The sequence below is a fragment of the Xenopus laevis genome, chromosome 4L (assembly GCF_017654675.1).
Source record: "Xenopus laevis strain J_2021 chromosome 4L, Xenopus_laevis_v10.1, whole genome shotgun sequence".
Classification (NCBI taxonomy): Eukaryota; Metazoa; Chordata; class Amphibia; order Anura; family Pipidae; genus Xenopus; species Xenopus laevis.
In genome coordinates, this window is record NC_054377.1 from 78,606,714 (window position 1) to 78,629,521 (window position 22,808).

A 22,808-nucleotide genomic window follows, 5' to 3' on the forward strand; every position below is an offset into this window, starting at 1 on the left:
CCATGCCGTTAGTGGCATATCAGGGAAAGATCCGCTTGTTTGGCGATGTCGCCAAACGAGCAAATCTTTGAGTTTATGGCCATCTTAAGGGTCTGGAAACACGAGCATATATGGGAAGATTAGTCGCCCCAGCGACAAATCTCCTCTTCTTCAGGGTGACAATCTTCCTGAACTGCCTTCTGTCAGCTAAAATGAAAATAGCCTGCGGCAATGCACACGCAGCGCTTCGTTTTCCGAAGTTGCCCCATGAGGAAACTTCGGGCGACTTCGGAAAACGATGCGCAGCGTGTGCATTGCTGCCGGCAATTTTCATTGTAGCTGGCGGAGGCCAGGGGGAAGGCAGTTTCGGGGAGATTGTCGCCCCGAAGAAGAGGAGATTTGACGCTGGGGCGACTAATCTCCCCGATTCTGCTCGGGTGGTCAGCCACTTAGGTATCATAGTTGTTTGCAGCTTTCTAGTTTAGTGGCCTCTGAAAAAGTAGTGTCACATGGTTATAAATACAATCAATGGTTACTATATGATTCCTATACTGAATCTAAACCCAAACCTGATCATCTCACAGGTGCGTGAATAAGTAGAACAGGTGGATCTTTCCCGATTCTATGAGTAAAAGTTTTATCAGTATAGGCAGTGCCGGACTGGCCCACCGGGATACCAGGAAAACTCCCGGTGGGCCCAGGTGTCAGTGGGCCCTCTTGCTTCTAACCATTTAGCCTATTTCATGGTCATTCCCTATTTCTTTATGAGAATAAAGAGGCTTAATAATGGAAAAATAGAGTAAGTAGATATAAATGACTAGGAGAATAAAGAGGTTGAGTGAGGAGAGGCGGAATAAGAGTTTGGAAAGTGGGCCCTCAGTCTAAGGTTATCCCAGTCCGACACCTAGTATAGGGATATTGTGCTGCTATGGGTGAAGCCTGTAAGTACTATTTAGCAGGGTAACAAGTGTCTGAGGACATCATCAGTTTTCAGCGGCTTATTAAACAAGATTAATTATGGGCCAACTTGTTGTTAGAGAAATACTGTACAAAATATTGCATGAGAACATACGGGAAGACTTCTGATATGCCTTTACAACGGATATTTGTTAAAGGTTAAATCAAGTCGCCTCTTAGTGAGGTGTATCTTTTTTAACCAATTAAGGAAAACAGCATTATGTGATTGAGCCAGTTCTTGTATGTAACTAGCTAGAGACTGAAGTGGGGGAGGTTACTAGCAAAACACACCCAGCCCCTCTAATTCCTGCCATTGAAAGTCATTCATTTCTAGAATCAATCATGAAGAGCGAGCATCTGGTCAGAGCCAAATGACTTTCCACAAAAGAATACACAAACAGAGGAAACAAGAGCAGCTAATAAATGGCAAGGGGGTATAATCAGCTACAACAGATTACACAGTGCCCTCTAGGCCTGATACATTTCACTGACCTCTTACATCGAGATGTGGAATAATGTGGTCCCTAAAAATGTACAATTTTCTGTAATCTGGGGTGATGATGGGGGACTGTAGTTTAAACGCAGGGGGGACCGCCACAAATGATGGTTGGTAGCATTGAGCTAGTGGAATTAGGGGAGCACTCTGTCACGGTGACACCCGTATTAAACAAATACAATCCACTGCATCACACAAGTTCGCAATATGGACGCTGAACGTCAGGGCATCGTGAGGAATTTCATTTCAAGGAAAGGTGCCGGCGAAAAAAAAAAAACCTGCAGAGCATAAAATGATCCTACCTTCCATCATGGTGGCGGAATATCATTCCTCAATCTCCAAAGGAGGCTGTGAACAAAATGCAGCAAACGCTAGAGTCCAGTTCCTCACACACACACCGTAGACCCACTGTTGGCAGAGCGACAAGCAGATATCTCAATGGCAGGAGAGATGGGAACTCCCCCCCTGCTGCAGCGAAAGGTACAGGCCAAGCTGCGGATCTCACCTAGCGGATCCCATAAGGATGCTGAGCTCTAGACACTACCATGCTGAGATACAGAGGGAGGAAAAAAGGAGGTGGGGAGGCTCACCCTGCCTGCCAGGAGGCCGGCCAATCCCTGCAGCCCTCGGCCCCGTCACGTGGAGCCCAGTTCTCATCTCCTGACACAATACACCCGAAGAGCCACAGTTATCTCTTGCTCTCCTGCCCCCTCACTCACACCCCAGGCAGCCAGTGACGCACTTCCCCTCCACCTAATCCTATTGCTCTAACCTGGCGTTATATGTAGTTTCAGATCTACAGTATTCCTGCCGATGCGCGCGTTCCCACGTGATACCGTTCTGACGTCAACATCGGTGTTACCCATTACACTCCTTGGTATCCCAAAATTATTCCTGTTCTGTATCAAACGCCCAGGCGCCTTTCTGCCTTAATACTCCGGTTCAATCAGCGGATATGTTTCTATCTTAACCTATAATATATTGTGCTACTTCTATATAGCACCATGTGCATATCTAATCACACACAAACTTGCAATAAATAGTATATATATATATACGAATAACGATTACATCAAAAATTAAAGGAAAAGGTCTCAGTCCTGAAGAGCCAACAAGCATACTATTTCTTTCCCTTTTTATTACCTTAAAACTGCTGTTCTGTTAAGTAAACTCCTCACCAGGTCAATTTTGTGTTCAGTATAACATTTAATAATACATATTGATGAACTGTCCTTAAAATCCATACTAGAAAAATCTAATACTCAGTCCAGGTAAACAAACATACAAAAAAATATATATAATAAGACACAAAAGTGTAAATGAACACTTTTTCTTAAATATCGGCTGACAGAAAAGCAAGTAAATAAGCATAGACACAAGGATAAAAGGAGGAAACAACAGCAGCTCTTCACTTTCTTCCCCACAGAGATGTTGGTTAGCTTCTAAAGCTGGATGAAGCAGAATAAGAGGCTAAATATTTAAAAACCATAAAAGAGGTGACACATTAAATCTGTAGGTAAATCTATAATATACTAAAGCTGATGATGAACATCCCTGCTAAAGTATCTTCTCTTAAAATGGTATCTGATATAAAGCACAATGTATTCCCTCTTGTACATTATAAGGATATTAGAAGTCACTCAGTAGTCCTATAGACATATAAAGGACAGGTGTTTTAAGACAGGTCAATGTTCTATTTCAGGGCTGTCCAACATGCGGCCTGCGACCCCCCCCCCCTCATGTGGCCCTCCACATCAAAGTCTGCCTGCTGTGTATGTTTACCATATGTAAACTTTAAAAGGTATCACTACAGAGATTAACTGGCCCCTGCATTGTCTAAACCACAAATTCAGACTAATCCCCTGTATTGTTCACACCTGTGATCCCCCTGCATTGTTCACACTTGTGACACCTCTATTGTTCACATCCTAAAGGCCTGTACTGTTCACAGCTGAGACCCAGACTGAAACTGCCCACATTGTTCACCTGTTCACACCTTATACAAAATGAAACCACCAGCACTGTGTCACTGTATGTAGTACATATTAGACTGATCCTGATTCCTGTCTCCTGCTCTGTTTTCCATATGCTCCCTGTGTGTGTCATACTTTGGTATTTGTTCTGGGGATTTGTTAGACTTTGAAAATTATTGTTAGTGGCCCCTAAGGTGTTTAATCATATGCTGGGGTACTGTATTAAACACAGGAGGCATATGGATTTATGGGTATGTCTTAATATGACTTAACTTTTTTCACATATGAGTGGCATCCTTGCCAGGGCAGGCACAAGGTAGTTTGACACCCTAGGCAAGTGCTTCAATCAGCGCCCCCTGTCCAGTATTACCATTTCCCTCCTTACCATGATGGTAAATATTTTAAATGAAGAGAGCAAGAAAGTGTACAACACTTTTTCATTTATATTACTGCCCCCTGTACCTGTACCAGCAAGCTCAGCAGCCATCCATCATACAGCCCTCCTGCAGCCATCGTATTGCCCCCAATCTTTACCTGTGTCAGCAGCAGCCAAAAATAAATCTGATCACATTATATTGTCCCCAGGTATTTATGTACCTGTGCCAGCACAGAGCCCAGCAGCAACAGCAAATATATGGGCCCCAAATCTGTACCTGGCTGTGCCAGCAGGAAGCTTCACACTTTACAGTAATATAAAGCATGTCTTGTGTTCAGTGCAACTGTGCAAGGCTGAGAGCAGCGAGAGCCACACCAAGCAGACCGCCAGCTCTCTGCTTCTGTCTGTCATCCAACACATCAGTGATGTCATTGACGCGTGTACGCACGTCGCGGTGCACGGCACAGAAGGAGACATTACTTGCCGGCAAGAGGGAGAAGGGGAAGGAGATGGATTCCACCCAACTGGGTGACCATGATTACTGAAAAAAATTATTAAATAAATGCTTGAAAAAAGTGCACCCCTCAATGATGGTGCCCTAGACAGCCGCCTACTCTGCCTACCCCTAGTTCCGGCCCTGATCCCTGCAGTGAGCACCAACCATTTGGTTTTTTGGTGTGCTATTAATGTGGGCATGGTCTTGTGGTAACATGGGTGTGGTTTAAAGTGGGTGTGGTCTAAAAACAGGGAGTGGCTAACACTGGCTTCTGTTATCGGCCCACCACCATGTAGATTGGAAAAATTCTGGCCCTCTGTACCATAGAAGTTGGACAGCACTGTTCTAATTAATCTAATTTTTTTGTTTCAAAGTGCCAAATGAAACATTATTTGAATTTACACAAGAGCATTGATTGTGGTGTGCATTTGGTGTGCATTTGGTGCTGTTAGGGTAGGAGTCCCTAACTCTTATTACCTGTGAGTCGGATTGTGACCCACATTTAAATGTAAAAAGAGTTGTGGAGCAACACAAGCATGAACAAATTCTGTGGGGATGCTAAAATAATAAAGGTTGTGATTGGCTGTTTAGTAGCCCCTATATGGACTGGCAGCCTACAGGAGGCTCTATTTGTCAGTACACTTGGCTTTTATGCAACCAAAACCTGCCTCAAGCCTGAAATTCAAAAATAAACACCTGCTTTGTGGCCACTCAGGGCAATAACCAAGGGGTTGGTGAGCAATTTATTGCTCACGAGCCACTGTTTGGGGATCACTGTGTTAGGGCACAATAAATGTGGAAAAGATGTTATAGGGTCTTGCTGTGTCCATGATGCAGGTAAAACAACTTTGTGGCTAGTGTACGTACTGTAGCTGTAAGTTTAGCAGTATGTTTAACTATCAAAATGGTAACAGGCACAAAATTTGTACCAGGTCCAGTATACCATACCAACCAATCAGATGATTGCTTTTGAATTGCTTTAGACCAGTACATTTTACTTGCTGATTGGTTAGCATGACCAATGCACACTTTGCACCTGTATAATCTTACCTCTCCCAGGCATTTTACACTTAAAACTACACTGTTTTTGAGGGCCCTTCTATGGTGTTGCCAATCATACTGGCTGCTATAAGATTTGATACACTGCAGAAAGGCCAGAGTTGGTTCCATGACTCGGTGCATAGCTGGACGGCAGTTAGTCCGTTGGGAGACCAACATCATGTATAATTAAAATAAGTCACAACACTGCTTTATAATCTTCACAAGAGACCAAGCAACACTGAAAGCGACAGCATCTCCAGTGAAAGAAAATCACCTGGTGTGTCTCACAGTGAGTAGTGGAACAATCCTGGGAGCACATCACAACATATTATATACAGTGAGCAGTACCTCACTTCCAGGACCGCACAGAGGCCCAGACACTCCACTGCGAGCCAAATAAATATTGACTGTATATGGCATCCGACAGCAGCTCCTGTGGCAATTGCCAGAATCCACAGATCGTCAGTCCTGGCCTACTCACTTCCATATCAGGAATGCAGAGTTTGAATCAAAAACATTATAGTATAAGAGATGAGACAAGTGTATTTGTAGTCCTTTAGCTGTATAACACAGCCATGGAAGGAATGTAGTCTGCCAAGGGATTTTTATGGCTCAAAGTATGCCCAGTATTTCTACGCACCTCTTTCTTTGACAATATTGTTTTACAAAAGTCTGCCCATTTTTGTGTAATACCTGATAATTGGCCCATGATGTGTAAAGTCCTTAGCAGTGTTGATGGAAAGGGGATACCTCCCATGTGTGAATATTTAGATGGGACAATCCTGATTCATGGACTTGGAGGAGGTAGGGCTCACTGATCATGGGTGGGGTTTAGCATTGTGCTTATGGCTAGGTGTTTGTTTTTCATTTGACATTTTTGGAGGAGTGGGAAAGATATTTTGTACTGTTAGGTCTGCTTTGTGATGTGCAACAGGTAGTCCTGGGGCTACAATCAACTGCGGTCACTGTGTTAGTTGCATAAAGAAAATCTGGGTATGTTTTCTTTTATACAAAGGTTTTTTGTTGTTCTATCTTCAACATGAAATCTGACATTCCTTCCTTTTTATGGATCCCAAGCTTTCTACTCCATAAAACATCTACTTGCTCCAACTGCAAAAAAACTGAGCAAGACACATTTATTTGAGTCTGGTTCAAGTACCAATCTTTCAGCAGCCATGCCACTTCTGGTGGAGGTCCTACATTCAGTAGCCAGGTCAAACAGACACCTGTAGTGTTGCATTTCTGTTCAGTGTTGTTATTCATGCATCTATCCAAATGATTATGAGAAAATAATATATGCAATGAATTATATCCTTGTAATACACAGAGCACACTATACAGTGAAATATATTCTTATAATACAAAAGATCCATGAATAGCCTGTATATTCTATTCCGATAAATAGTGGCTAGTGAAGTCATCAGTTATAATTGGTGCTCAGTAATGTAATTTATGTCACAAAAGGGATATAAGGATATAAATGAGCTGGAGAGAGATAATAATAACCTTTTTACCAAATATAATATGTAATTAGAAAACTTTTGAACTGTAATTGTTTTCACAAACCGACATCTGTATTCTAGTGTTTTTAAGTAGTATTTTTGAGTCCTAAATTCAGTTCTCTTTTGCAGAAACATGATTCCAATTGGAGAGTTTCGCCAGTTTTCTGAGGTGCAGCCAGCCTACCGTGTTCTCAAACCCTGGTGGGATGTGTTTATGGACTACCTCTCTGTGGCCATGCTGATGATTGGAGTGTTTGGTTGTACTTTGCAGGTAAATTTCTCGGAATGTCTTATGCAAAGGATTTCTGCCATTCAGTGTAGCATATATTAAAAAAATGTATTTCTGCAAAAAAAGACATTTGAAGTTCACTCATGTGACCCAAGCCTCCAGCCTGTGGCCTTCAATCTTTGATTTTTCTAGATGCCTTTCAGTAGTATTATATTGAGCCTTAGCTCACTTGGTCTGCCAGAGCTGTACTTGAGACCTGCTTGAATCAAAGAGGACCCCACCTAACCTGCAACTTTTACTCTACACACATTTAAAGGGTAGTTTACCTTGAAATAATCTTTAATTGTAATGTAGACATCATTCTGAGACAGTTTGCAATTGGTCTTCAGTTTTTTTATTTGTTTTTCAGTTATTTAGCTATTTGCTTAGCAGCTCTCCAGTTTGGTATTTCAGCAGCTAACTGGTTGCTTGGGTCTTATTTTCCTTAGCAGCTAGGCAGTGGTTTAAATAAAAGACTTAATTAGCAGCAATTTAAAAAATTTCAAGAAGAGCACCACAACTAAACAATGAAAAAAACTTTAGGTTCAATGCTTTAAAATAATAATGATGGCATCAGACAAATCAAATGCAACAAAACAGTCAAGCTGTTACTTATAATTAACAAATTTAAAAACTATGGGCCCATAAACTAACAATTGAATTGCGAATTCCACGAATCTCTAAAAATGTGTGGTTTTCCTAGTTTTTTTAAAAGCTCTAAAAATAAAGGGTAAAAAGTGTAAAAATAAAGAAAACCACTAATACAAAACTTGCCAGGTAAAAGTTGTCAAGGTCCTATAGAAGTCAATGGAAGCTGCGCTGACTGCATCATTTAGCGTTATTTTCCATTTATACTTTATTCTGATTTTTTAATAAATGTCATGACATTCGTGGTTTTAGAGAAAATGGGTATAGTGATGGTTTCAAAAACCTCTAAAACTACTAAAATTCTTCCTTCAATAAATAGGCCTCCACAAATTAAGTAGTTCTCTGATATACTTTCTTTACAAACCCCAATTATATGGCAGGGTTTGACTCTTGTTGCATTTTATTTGCCATATTTATTGCATGCAACCATGTTACCTAGAATAGTTGCACCATTTAATTCTTGTTCTGCTCTTCCTTTAAACTGAGCTCCTGTTTCCAAGTATATAGTACTATAGTCAGGGGTGTAACTATAAAGGAAGCAGACCCTGCAGCTGCAGGGGCGGGGGCATGAAGTATAGGGGCCCCATTATAGCCCTAATTCATATACAGTTTCAATAAATATTGGTAAAACAAGTCAACATTTTAACATTTTGGGGGCCTGAAAAATAATTTACTGTGGGGCCCAGTAATATCTAGTTACACCACTGACTATAGTCATATGCGTAAGTCTAAAAGTCTGAAAAATTACAAGGGAACCTAATAGCACAAGTTCTACTAACACTAGTAGCAACAGGAGCACCAACATGGGAAAAAGTTAGCAATTTAAAATACTGAAGGGTGCAGGTCTGGACTGGGAGTCAAAATAGGCCCAACCAGTCCCCCACCAGCCCAATAAATAATGACTTTCTATGGCTTTATACAGCAGCAACTGTGGCATATGCCAGAACCTACAGACTGCCAGTCCGGGCCTGGAGGGTTGTCTAATATATTTACCAATTTTATGATTATAACTTTGTAACTAAAACCCCCTATTTTTGTAAATACATGCACTTGCATAGATACTAGATTACTTATGAGACAAGGGACCAGGGAATTTACATTGATAACCCCTCCCCCTTTTTTTGTCTGCATGGGGTAGATACATGCATTAGCAATAACTTATGTATACCCTACCAATTGGAGACCTAGTATAATAAAGTATTAGCAGTTGGGTTAAAGTAAAATCAATTGATTATCTGGGTTTCATTTCTACCAAAAAAACTTCCATTTCCAATATGTTATAGAGAATATCCATAATATATATTTCACTTGTATTTTTTCTCATTAGATCATGCAAATTAAGATAATATGCCTGCCAAAAGGAATAACGAATCTTCACAGTTCTTCAGCCAGAAATGAATCAAATCCTCTGATAACTAATAAGTCAGCAACACCTGAAATTCTAGAAATGAAGGGTCTGAAAACAAACTTGGACTTTCAGCAGTACAGCTTTATAAATCAAATGTGCTATGAGGTTGCCATTCATTGGTACACTAAATATTTTCCTTACCTGGTTCTTTTACATACTTTAATTTTTCTGCTTTGTAGTAATTTTTGGTTTAAATTTCCAGGCTCATGTTCAAAAATTGAGCATTTTATATCAATACTGTGGAAATGTTTTGACTCTCTCTGGACAACCAGCGCCTTGTACAATGTGTCTGACGAGGGTGCAGAAGATAAGATTACTGCAAAGAACAATGTGGACAAATCTTATACAAACCATCCAGCAAATCAGAGTCCCTTGGAGACGTCATTATTTGAGAGTTCTATTAGAGATAAGGCTGCTGTTGGAGCTTTAGATAAAAAGGAAAGAGAGCAAGCCAAAGCTTTATTTGAGAAGGTAAAGAACTTTCGACATCACGTGGAAGGAGGCATTCTACTTTATACCATGTATACATGTCAAACAATACTTAAAGTGATCAATTTTTTATTTATCATTGGGTACAACAGTGCGCTGACTTTTGAAGTGCAGTTTACTGTGCTTTGTAACGCTGACTTACTAGGCATGACTGGCTATAAATATTTCTATTGCAATCGTCCAATGGCTTTTCTGTTTTCTAAGCTCTCATTCTGCTATCTCTGTATTGTTGGTTTGTATGGCTTTACATGCTTTTATACCATATATTGGTTATTCTATGGCAACCTAAAAGAATATTCATTTGAACATGTTCGTCAGGAAACTGGCATCAATGATATCCCTGATGTCAGAAATGATTTGGCCTTCATGTTCCACATAGTAGATCGCTATGATCCTTTGTTTTCCAAACGAGTGGCTATTTTCCTCTCTGAAACAAGTGAGAACAAACTTAAGCAGCTGAACTTAAATAAAGAATGGAATGCAGAAAAACTGAGACAGAGACTCCAAACAAATGCATGCAACCTCCTGGAGTTAAAGCTGTGCAAGATCCCTGGCCTTCCAGATGCCATATTTGAGATAACAGAGCTACAGTCTTTAAGACTGGAAAATATAAATAATGTTATGATACCAGCAACCGTTGCTCAGCTTAATAATCTGCAAGCGTTATTTTTGCTTCAGTGTACTATAAAGCTTCACACTGCTGCCTTCACTTTCCTAAAGGAACACCTCCAGTTTTTGAAAGTTATATTTGATAACATTCAACAGATCCCACTGTGGATGTATAGCCTAAGCAGCTTGGAGGAACTATACCTGATTTGTTCACAAAGTCCTGATATAGCAAAAAGCATCATGTTTGAGTCTTTCAAAAACCTAACCAACCTTAAACACCTCTTTATAAAGAGCCAGTTGTCCGGTATACCTCAAAATGTTGCTGATATTTCTCTTCACCTTCAGAGATTGTCTATCCATAATGATGGAATAAAGCTGGTTATACTCAACAACTTGAAGAAAATGGTCAACGTTAGAATTCTGGAGCTCATACACTGTAACTTAGGGCACATACCTCATTCTATTTTTAGTCTACATGCACTAAAAGAGCTGGATCTAAAAAGAAATAACCTTAGGTCCATTCAAGAAATAGCTAGTTTTGAACATCTGCACAACCTTACCATCTTAAAGCTTTGGCACAACAAAATTACAAAGATTCCAGATCATATAAACAAACTAACAAACTTGGAACAACTGAATCTTAGCCACAATAATATAAGAGAGATTCCATATAGCTTGTTCTTGTGCTTGAAACTCAGGTACCTAGACTTGTCCTGTAATGAAATTTGCATTATACCACCTCGTATTGGGAAACTTCAGTCTTTAAAATATTTCTCAATTAACTGCAACAAAGTGGAAAGGATTCCCAATGATCTGTTCCTCTGCAAGGAGCTTGAGACTTTGAATTTGGGGGAAAATAACTTACATTCTCTTTCACCGCACATTGGCAGTTTGGAATTTTTGTCACACCTGGATATTAAAGGAAATCCCATTGGCGCTCTGCCTCCAGAGCTTGGTTGCTGCAAAGCTCTAAAAATAAGTGAGCTTATTGTAGAAGATAATTTGTTTGAATTTTGCCATTCGTTGTTAGGGAATAAATAAATTTACACCAATTGACTTTTAGAACTTAAACCAATGATTACCTTAATCTAGTTACTTGCTTTTGTAAATGTTGTTGCGAGATTGGTATTAAAGATTGTAAAATGCTACACTGATTGAAGAGGGAAGTGATTGAAAGATACTGATGTTTATATCATTCTAGATTATATTACCATGGCAGCCAATGTTCTAGAGTCTTAATTTTATCAACTTTTTTGTAGGTTAGGACAAGTATAACGATAGAGAAGGCAACACTATTACTTTTTAAGACATGAAACAAAGCATAAGAATGAGCTTTTTTGCATGCAGTTATATGCTTTATGAGACTCTGTGTATAATTAACCTTTGTATCTGTATTTCCAGCAAAAGCATTTGTTACAACTTATGTAACTGAACAAATGATCGTGTTAAACTCACAGTTTGCCTCATCTAGTCCCATCCTGCTGTGTTCTTTGCTTATTTAAGGACTAAAAGAGGAATCTAGTTTTTTCACATATTTATTGAGGCTTCGCTAAAAGTACATGGGTTAAATGAATATGGAGGTTGAGTCTCTAATTAGAAATTGCCTGCATTTCAGTTGCTCTATTCCTTAGCATTTTGGTATTTGACTGACATCCGGAGTATCAAAGATTATTCACTGAACAGCAGCGCAGCAACAGCATATCTGCCTGTGTATTTACCTGTGTATGTACCTTAAACTTAGGGGCTGATTTATCAAAGTGTAGAGCTCACCCCAGAAAAACTCACCCACTTTTTATTCATGCCTTTTCCGTATATATCACATAGTGAATTCTAACTTTCACCCATTTATAAATATACTTCTAAATATATCATAGGAATGAATAAAAAGTAGACGAGTTTTTCAGTGGTGAGTTCTAACTTCACATTTTTATAAATCTGCCATTGTCTTAATTTTGTCGGAATCTGAAACTCATATATGTTTACTTTAGGCAAAATGCTGAGTATTAGTGCATGAACAGTACAATGACCTTTTACTAAGTGCTGTTGTGGAATGGAGCTGTATCCAAATGCTAGAAAGTAGTTGAAATCATTATAAGCGCACGTTTACTTTCAAGCATTTGCAGGGTTTATGTTGTACATGAAAGAACTATCTGAGACACCTATCTTTTGGGTTAAGGTAGCCATATCAATTTAGTCTTTGTTTTTCAAAACCTGCCATAGTGTTGCATTTGTATTAATACATTATTAGACTACTGAGATGAGAATATTCTTATTAGCACTTCGAGATGAGTAATATTATATCTTATTTGTGTATTTCCTTTTCAGTATAACTTAAAGAAATTGTGATTAGGAATAAATATGTGTTGAATATAACTTGCTACCTTTGTTTTTTTTTTTAAAGGGATAGACGTTACATTATTTTAGTTTAATAAAAGATAACAAACATCTAACTGCAGTTTCTTATGTAGAGTCCAGAAGTATTACTTTCTTGTAAAATATAATCACAATATTAAATGGCATACTTTATGGGGGTTATTGACTGAAACCTTTTTCTTGTCGGGCATTTTTCGTAAAAAAAGATTTATTATACCCTGATGCTACAAAAAGCATGAATCCCAAAACCCAACATGTCAAACCTGTCGAGGTCAATGGCAGATGTCCCAATCCCAATTTGAAGATATAGTGGTCTGTGCTCGGTTTAGCATGATAATCTGAAAAATTCTGGGTTTTTGGGCAATAACCCCAAAAAAATCAGGAGTAAAGCCAAAAAAAATTCATACGATACGAGTTTTCACATGATTTTATCAAGTTTTTTCTCAGCCTCACTTTTTCAAGTTATTTTAGTGATAAATAAGGTAAAATTGTGGATGGGAGTTTGGTCGAGATTTCTTTAATAAAAAATGAGATAAATTTGTAAATAACCCCCTTAGTGTGTAGTTTTAATGTAGCTGACATAGGGCTAATGCTAATCTGTTGTTTATACTCTTGAAACACTCTTAAAATAGCAGGTTTACTGTTACTAAGGGGCAGATTAATCAAAATGTGAGATTAGATATGGCCACAAAAAAAAATTCACCCACCTTCTATTCATTCTTATGGGATTTTTAGAAGCTTGTTTATCAAATGGTGAACTCTAACTTTCACCCATTGATAAAAACGATTCTAAAAATCCCCTAGGAATGTATAGAAAGTGGTGAGTTTTTCTGTGGCGTCACATTTTGATAATCATGTCCCTTATTACTGTTTTTTTTACTATATTTATTGCTTTTAATTAGTAGTAGTGGGGGGGTTTGAACGTAGTGGGTTATATAATATCAGTCACATGGTCAAAAGCAAACATATTATTGGTTGCTATGGGTTATTACAACTAAGCAAACATTATGCCTTTAATTTCATATGGTAGTAAGTTGTAAAATATCTGGTCATATTATCTACCGTATTATTTCTAAACCAGAGAAGTTAAACTTTGACTTCCTTGTGTGTTTTTATTGCTATGATTCCGTCAGGGGAAACCTCCATAATCAAAACAGCCTGAAGCCCATTATAGCCTTCAGCAAACAATCTGCTTGCAGCGCAGGGGCAAATAACGAGTAAGTATTGTAAGAGAATGTGAATGTATGTCAGTGTTTTGACACAGAGCTCTCTGGTGAACCATAGGGAGTAACAGAAAGTTATTTCAGTGCATTACCATTTCCCTAACACTACTACAATTATCGAATATAATCTATATTTACTAACACTTTTGGATTTTGTATTCCAAAAAACCTATTGTGATGAGCACTACCAACATTTCCCCAAATACAGTACCCAAAGTTCCAGGACTAAGTATTAGCTGAAGTCATATAAGCATAGCTCCTCTATTGTACTGTACATTATTTTTATACATATTGTTGCACTAGGTGCCTTTGGATTCTGGTAATGTTTTAGATGTAAAACAATGGGATGCTTGCCATCATCACACTTTCATTTTGTTTTTTATGTTACTTACAGACACAAAATGTATGCATCTGACGGTGCAAAGATTACGGAGGTATTTAGTAGTCTGTTGGAGGCATTGTCAGCCCAGGGTCAAGCCTATTGTTTTCGTATATGTCATTCAAGCCATTCTAGTGAATGTTCTGGATTCTTTAGAGAAAAACTGAATCCTGATATGTTGCTAGGTTACTGACGCCTGAGATGCTGGGAATCACAAGGGAGGGCACTGATAGCCTGATACATTATGATAATGATGATGGAGAATAAAATGATATTTATCTGTCAGGTTTTTAACTGAATTCTCTTTATGGCGATGATTAAGGTGATGGTAACAAACTGTTAGCTTTTTGAGTTGTGGAGAGAAAAACCCCGTTGTTTAATTGATTTTCCATTTGGTTCCTCTATCAAATGCAAGATTAATTCGTGTGATATGTAATTCTATTATTAAATAAAATTAATTTCCAATTCAAATTTCATAAACCAGTTTATATAATTAATTAATATTGAAATGATTTCACCTAAACACCCTTGATAAATATTCAAATTATCAAAAACAATTAATTCCCAATAATGTAGGTTATAAAAATGTATCAATAGGCAATGAATTTGTGCAAACTGTTAGCTGTCTGCATATGATATGTGCTATCATTAAAAGAACTCAGCAGGCATTGGGGCAACATACTTATGCTTATGTCAATTAAAATATGGCGTGTACATATAGGTCAAATATATGTCTTTATTAGTGATTGTTGTTGATGGACGAGGCCACTTGTTATTAAAAATGTCCAACAAAGCAAAATAAATACAAAAGAGATCTTCTATTGTCCTAGACATGAGCTCATCCTAAAACAAATGTGGTATGAGCTTCAAATAGTTAAAAAAATCAAAAAATATATATTTAACAGTTACAACTTTTAAACATCATCCTATGTTAAAATGCATTATGTCTTTTTTAGGACTTTTTGGCATACAGGATATGATGTCATGTCATATATATCTTATCAATTTGCCAGGTATAACCAGGCGAAACATACTTTGGTGAGAAGGGTAAAGTATTGGAAAGTTCACCTGAGGGAAAATTTGCCTGGTGGAACACCATTGTTACATTGTTTGGGAATATAACTTTCCTTTAAAGAAAATTTTAGTTTAAGGGTAAAATGATGGAAGTAGGACTATAAAAAGAATCTGTAGTGTTTTATGTTCATTGCAAGAAAACATGAAATTAATTTAAGTTCTGGTCAAACCTAACCTGCATTGTTCTGGTTTAACCATTCCTATGGAATCACTTGTGCCTTCCACAGCTTCCCTCTATGGCATTCAGGGGAGTTGGGGCAAAGATCAGGTTCTAAATGTTGTATATATAACAGATGGAACCCTTTTATTTAAAATTTTAGTGTAACCTCCCCACCATTTGTAGCAGGGTAGCACTGCACTGGAAAGTGCCAATTCCATAAGGATGCACTAGCTGCTGCATCTCAGCACTATTCAGATATTTTAACATGGTTGCTAAACTGATCCTGCTTCTTTAAAGACTTTGAATCAGATATTTAAAGCAATAGACATTCAATCATGTTGCATGAAAATTGCATGCAATCATATGATGCTAATAAATTATAGGAGGGTGCTTGCAAGATGAGTGAATTGTGGACCACAACATACTCTGAATCTGAATGAATGCAAACCATTTTCTGATATAAAAAGTTATAAAAAACAGCTATGCATCTTAGAATTTCATCATTTCCTAGAAGTCCCTACTGATCTCCTAGGCTTACTACTTGAAAACTTGGATTTTCAACTTTTTTTTCTTTCATATATTCTTCACAGTACTTTCAGTACTTTATTAAACACAATTGTGCCTATTGTTTATAAAATAAATAAAGAATTGCCTTAAAAAAAAAAACGCAATTGTGCCAAGCTGCACAGTACCTGGTTGCTAAGCAGTGGATCCTAATTGTAAGTTATAAGTGAGATACCCTTTAAAGCAGTGATCCCCAACTATTGACTCACTAGTAGTGATGCTTCATTGGAAAACTCATGAAACTGCGAAAAAATTGAGAAACGCATTAAAGTCGATGGGCGTCAAAATAATTTTTACGTGCGTCAATTTTGACACAAGCGACAATTTTTATGCGTGCAACAATTTGGTCCAAATGCAGTAAAGTCAATGGGCGTCTGAATAATTTTGATGCGTAACAATTGTTATGCGCGCAGCAGCGGATTTTGTGTCGAAATGCGGAAATAACTGCAAATTTGTGTCTGGCAAATTTATTCACCCATCACTACTCATTAGCAATTTGCTGCACACAACACCTTGAAAGTGGCTTCAAAGCACATGCTTATTCCTTCTTTGGAGGCAAGTTTTAGTTGCATAAAAACCAGGTGTACTGCCAAACAGGGGCTTGTGTTGCTCCCCAATTCTTTTTACATCTGAATGGTGACTCAAGGGTAAAAAAAATTGGGGACTCCTGCTCTGAAGCAAGATTAAATTAAAGATCTCAAATATGGATCTATTTTATGTGGCAGGGAGATACAATGAGTTCACTATGAGCAAAATTGCTGATACTAATGTATTTTCCACTTATGATGTTGCTGCATGAAATGTACTGACTTAATTCCACCTTGCAGTAAGCAAATCATGCAGTTTGTTCAGATTGTTAGTAACCCAATAACCAAACTGCTTAGTTTCCATTCCTGGAAGGAATTCTGGATTAACAGTAAGTGGTTGGATAAAACTACTGGTCTCAACAGTAAGTAAATTTTTTTTTTTTACAGGTTATTATTAAACAGTCCTGTTTTGTATCACTAGATGGCGTCATTACCACTCATAAATGTAAATGGAATGAAATGAAATGCTGCTTTGTTTAAAAACAGCGTGAACCACAATTTTTTTGCACTTTGCCTTCTTTACTCCTTGAATAGCGCTGGACTCTATTTCAGAGCAGAGACCTGTGAACATTATTATATAAACTGAAGCACACTGCATTCTCAACACACTCCTTATATAGGCTGGCCCCAGACTTAGGTTCATTGATGTCAAATCAGTGAAATATTTTCTGCAAAAATGGGTGTCAAAAGTTGAGGTGCGTGGAGTGAACTGATATAAACATGTAGTCAAATGCACCACACCCTTGCACATTATTGAGGTATGCAGTCAGTTAAAACCCTACTTTTTTATTTTTTATTATATTCTGCCCCTTAACACCACATTGTGTCTAGGCTTTAAAGAGTAGGTATAAGGGATACACTTATCTAGCTTTTTGCTGTTTTGATTTTTGTCTGATTGAACAAAAGTACTAAACTTAGTACTTCATGCACATATATTGAGAAATATATGTTTATATATATATATATATATATATAGAGAGAAAGAGAGAGAGAGAGAGAGAGAGAGAGAGAGAGAGAGAGAGAAAGATGTGCAATATATGTATGCCACTCACTGTTGATGAACTTAAACAGTGACCTCTAAAAGCACACATGGTATAAATTCCTAGATTTACGCAAGCATTGTGTCATACTTAAGCTACAAAGGTCAACTGTTTGAAAAACAATATAGGATGTTGCAAAACCTTTACATAGTTACATTTCTATACATATAGCATTATACAGGGGTGGACATCCTGTGTAGCCAGTTTGGATTAAAAGGGGCTCCCTCACTCATTTCTCACCCAATATTTTTTGTTTATTTTAAAAAATACAGTTAGCTCCCTGTTAATTTCAGTGCAGAATGATATAGCAGAACCCTGCTGATGAATAAGGGTCCCTTATATTTGTATTTGCATAGGGCCCTATGATGTGTCTGTCCTTGTTATAAGGGATGGTTCTCAATCTGTCCACAAGATGTTGCTATAAATGAGGAAAATCTATTTTTCTGACTTTCGAAGGCTCATGTAAGAGCTGAGCTGTAAATTCAAAACTTTGAAAATACACTTTGAAATGCATACAAAAAGTGTGCATTGCCACTCTTCATAAACGTTACTTACACTCCATACATGCTCCTTCTACTTGCACCCAGTCAGACCCAATACTGAAAGGGACTAGGCTAGGAAAGCCTGAAGGTGGTGATAATGGCAAATTGTGTATATTTGCTATGTAAATTCTGGGAAAAAATCGGCAGTATTGGAAAAACATCACAATTTGCATCCAATAAGTGCACTATGGACTGCACAGGTGCAACATTTTCTTGCAAACCACCATGTTTTAACCCACACTGCAGCATTGTTTCCCATTACTATGCTAGTAACATTGCAGGTGCCCTTTGAAGTAGAGCGCTCTGCAGCTTGTGTGTGATTTAGCAATATGGCTTCTAATTTTCAAGTGCAAGTTATACTCTTAACAAAGAACAAAGGAGCACAAAACTGCAGACTCTGTTGCAGACAACTTTTCACGAAATGTTTCCGATCCCATGGACAGAGGTCCCCAACCTTTTTTACCTGTGAACAACATTCAGATGTAAAAAGAGATGGGGAGCAACGCAAGCAATACAATTTTTCCTGGGGTGCCAAATAAGGGCTGTTATTGGCTATTTGGTAGCCCCCTATGTGTTCTATCAGCCTACAAGAGGCTCAAGTTTGGCAGTACATCTGTTTTTTATGCAACAAAACTTGCCTCCAAGCCCATAATGTAGACATAAGCACCTGCTTTGAGGCCACTGGAAGCAACATCCAAGGGGTTGGTGAGCAACATATTGCTCACATGCCACTGGTTGGGGATCACAGTGGACACTTTTTCAAGTATGAATCGCATGGACTTGAAAAGGTTTGCCAGTGTGACCTTTATGGAAGGACAGCACAGTAACAGGAGAAAAGTGCGGAACAACATTGGTTATACAAGTCTTGTTTTGATTGCATCAGTGTGGGTGCGAATTGCTTTGTGTGGCATTTACATGGATTCTTTGAATGTAAATCAGTGCCAGATTCAGATTCAGATGAATCCTCAGTGATCAGCCAAACTGAACCCTACATTCTTTTTAGTTCAGGGGACTTTAAAGCTCTGGATAATTAAAACTGATATTTTTGTTTATAGATAACGTTTTTTTTGTAAAAAAGAATTTTGATACAATACAGTATTTGGATAACTCTTTTGTAAGTGACTTGGTAGCATCCAAAAACAATTGATTTAGCTCATACTTTGTAGTTTGCACAGTATTCACCAAAGCAGACACAATGCAGAAATACAGGTACTGGGCACTGTACTGATCTGAGAATAGGCAAAAGACAAGATGCAAGTACATTGGAGGATGGTGTCATCAGAAGGGAACAGGGGGTTCTAAGGGACCTGGTCAACTTTGACCTAATGGGGGGGGACAAGCCATCACATTTAAAAAAAAATAAATGGAAAAATCGAAAGTCTTTAAAACACCTTGTGCCAGACACTGTCTTGCTGATATCATGATGAAGTTAAGAGCAGTGGTCAATGGGGAGATGTTGTTTCGCCTGCTATTATTTATGCGTGACTGTGGGCGACTAATCTCCCAAAAATGTTTCAATTGGAAATAATTGAAATCGCTGGTGGTAAAACCAACACATTGTGATGTCGCCCGAAATTGCCAGAGGCGACGTCGGAAGAACAAAGCGATGCTTTGGTTTACTACAGGAAATTTTAGTTACTTCCAATGGAGATGCATTTTTGGGATCTTTTCAACCACAGTCGTGCACAGTTGACAAATCTCTCCATTGGCCACTGCCCTTAAGGTGGCCATACACACAGAGATCCGCTCGTTTGGCGATTTTGCCAAATGAGCGGATCTCTTCCTGATATGCCCACTTTGAGGTGGACGATATCTGGCTGATCCGATCGTGAGCCCTAGGGATAAATATGTAATTATCAATAGCTGCTTTTGGAGAATGGGCACTCAGCTTGTGCTATTTTATAAATAGACTCATCCATGAAGAACTGGTTTCAGTCTTGGCCCCAAATAACTGTATTCATCTATAATGGGACAGGCATATGCATTAATGATTGCCATTGCAAAGCTATTTTGAATCCATGGGATGAAAATATCAACCGTGTGCAGGAGACTGTTAGCACTGCACTTTACAAATAAAAGGAGGGACATGTGACATTGGATACATGCTGAATACAGGCAGAAATGCACATCCTTTCCATGTCATATTACTTGGGGGGTTCTTGCAGTAAGTATAAATGTGTTTTCTGTAGTTATCTATTTAGAATTCCAGTGGTATAACTAGATGTTATTGGGGCCCACAGTATATTAATTTTGTCCTCTCCCCAAAATTTCCAGAAGTTTTACCAATATGTACTAAAAGCACTCTTAGGCCCCTGCAGCCATAAGGTCTGTGTCCTCTATACTGACATCTCTGGAAAATACATCAGCTTGAACACACGTAGAAATACAACAAATAAATGAAACAATAAGATATGCTTTTGCAATTTCTCGATTTATTGGAAAGAAAACCATAGACCCTCTTTATTCATTTTGTTCATAGCTCAAAAAAAATTTATTTTTCCAGTCAGTAATCATTTTGATGCGCTCATCTGCAGTCATCTGATTTATATGGGTACAGGGAGTTTTAAGGGGAGTTGATATATTATTTGCTAGCTAGACTTTGCTCTTCTATTGCTGCACGGGTGCCAGGATGATGTAACCATGAGTCATCTCACTGACTATCCAACACCTCAGAAGGAATTACTACTGAGTAGTTTATTGCTGCGTTGAGGTAATACAGCATTGGTCTCCCTCTACTTCCCCCCCCCCGGGATACTTTTGAGTTCCAAGCAGATACCTCTATATATTGCTTTATATGACACCTAACAATACATTTTCATTAAACAGCTGATTATTGTACATAATTATACAGTACATCTGTTTTTTTACTGTTCTTTATAGGGTATCAAGAAAAAGAGAGCAAAATGCCTCTCATACAAGGTTACATGGACCTGGCTAGTAGCAGGAATACTTTCATGGGAAAACAGGTCTTCACAGGATACCCTCCAGTGACTATCCAAGATGACTGAAGGCTTAAAGGGACAGTTCAGTGTAAAAATAAAAACTGGGTAAATAGATAGTCTGTGCAAAATAAAAAATGTTTCTAGTATAGTTAGTTAGCCAAAAATGTCATCTATAAAGGCTGGAGTGACTGGATGTCTAACATAACATAACAGCGACTTGAAGGGGGGCCACATGGGACATATTTGTTCAGTGAGTTTGCAATTGATCCTCAGCATGCAGCTCAGATTCCCCCTCAAGTCACTGATTGGTTACTGTCTGGTAACCAGTCAGTGTAAACCAAGAGAGCTGCAAAGCAGGAAGTAGTGTTCTGTTATATTAGACATCCAGTCATTCCAGACTTTATACATTAAATTTTTGGCTAACTAATTATATTAGAAACGTTTTTTATCTATTTACCCAGTTTTTATTTTTACACTGAACAATTCCTTTAAAGGAGACATATAGCCAGGGGCGCTCCACCAATGAGGCGAGCTGAGCTGCTCGCCTCAGGCGGGAGCGCCAGAGAGGATTCCAGGGACAGCAAAAAGCCGCTCCTGCACCTTTAAGAGCCAAATTCGGCTGTACTATTGCGAGAGAGAGCAATTGCGCTCTCCGCAATAGTGTACCTGCCTCCCCTCCCGACAGGTAAGCTGGCGAGGGAGGCGGCATTGCAGGAGCCGCCTCAGACGGCTCCTTCTTCAGAAAAAGCGCTGCATATAGCATAGCTAAAAAACATCCTACAATATTGTTGGCAAAATTGAATAATATATGGTACTGGTTTTATATTAGTCTAAAAGTTATTATCGTGTCTTAATGGTCCCTGCCAAAAGCACAGTAGGAGGGGGACAGCCAGTCACAGCACTGCAGTCACACAAGTATAGACAGATTTCAGGTCAGGTCAGGTCAGCCTAGCTGCTGATTGGTTCATGTCCTGCAGTGCAATGTGCTGAGTGCCTCTGGCTCCACAGCACGGCCTGGGAAAGGAGGCAGCAGGAAGTGGAAAATATGGGCGGGATTAGAAACACCACTTATTTAAACATATTCCTATTTTTAAAAGCATATTAAGCATTCTAGTTTTTTACATAATATGTCTCCTTTAACGATACTAATAAGCATTAAAAACTTTAAACATTTAAACTTTAAAATAGGATATCATTTATCAGTACAAGGTTTTTAGTAGCACAAGCACAAGCAAAATGCTAAAATGGACATGCAAATTGAGAGCACATTGACTGTTCACAAAGGTACATGTGTCCAAATATGCTTATTTGTTACTAGTGGTGAGCTCCAAACTGGACCATAAGCCTGCACTAATGACTTTCGCACACAGCACATATTGACGCCGGAGGGCCCTGCAATTACAATCAGCCTCTACCTGGTAGGAATTCCAGGATTCCCCTACCTAGTTGTATAAATAGCTTTAACTGACTAATGCCAAGTGAATTGGATGTTTATTTAATTAATAACGCTGGGTGCTGGAAGTCATGCTTTTTGAACACAAATGCAAGGGGAAAAACACTAGCGAATTACTTAAAGGATTTGCATCGATTTGCATCCATATTGGTGCACCGGGTGCAAGCTGTGGTGGATGCAACTTAGAGGGTGCACACAATTATACTTAGATTCTGGGGGAACAAAAAAA

General features: G+C 38.5%; 1 protein-coding gene and 1 pseudogene across 11 annotated transcripts in view; one reads left to right on the plus strand and one right to left on the minus strand.

The window, feature by feature from the left end:
* Window positions 1–2,197, minus strand: part of sgip1.L (SH3GL interacting endocytic adaptor 1 L homeolog) — a 75,213-nt gene extending 73,016 nt beyond the window's left edge. For 6 of the 11 annotated variants that reach the window (XM_041590372.1, XM_041590374.1, XM_018258217.2 and 3 more), the window contains exon 1: window positions 2,023–2,196. In XM_041590372.1, the coding sequence (XP_041446306.1) occupies window positions 2,023–2,089 (67 nt within the window). In that variant the 5' untranslated portion in view covers window positions 2,090–2,196. Of the gene's footprint in view, window positions 1–1,734 lie in introns of all 11 variants that reach the window. The other 5 variants (XM_041590373.1, XM_041590371.1, XM_041590370.1 and 2 more) reach the window with 3 other exon arrangements.
* Window positions 2,198–5,522: 3,325 nt separating this feature from the next.
* Window positions 5,523–11,585, plus strand: LOC108714218 (annotated as a pseudogene).
* The last annotated feature ends 11,223 nt before the right edge of the window (window positions 11,586–22,808 follow it).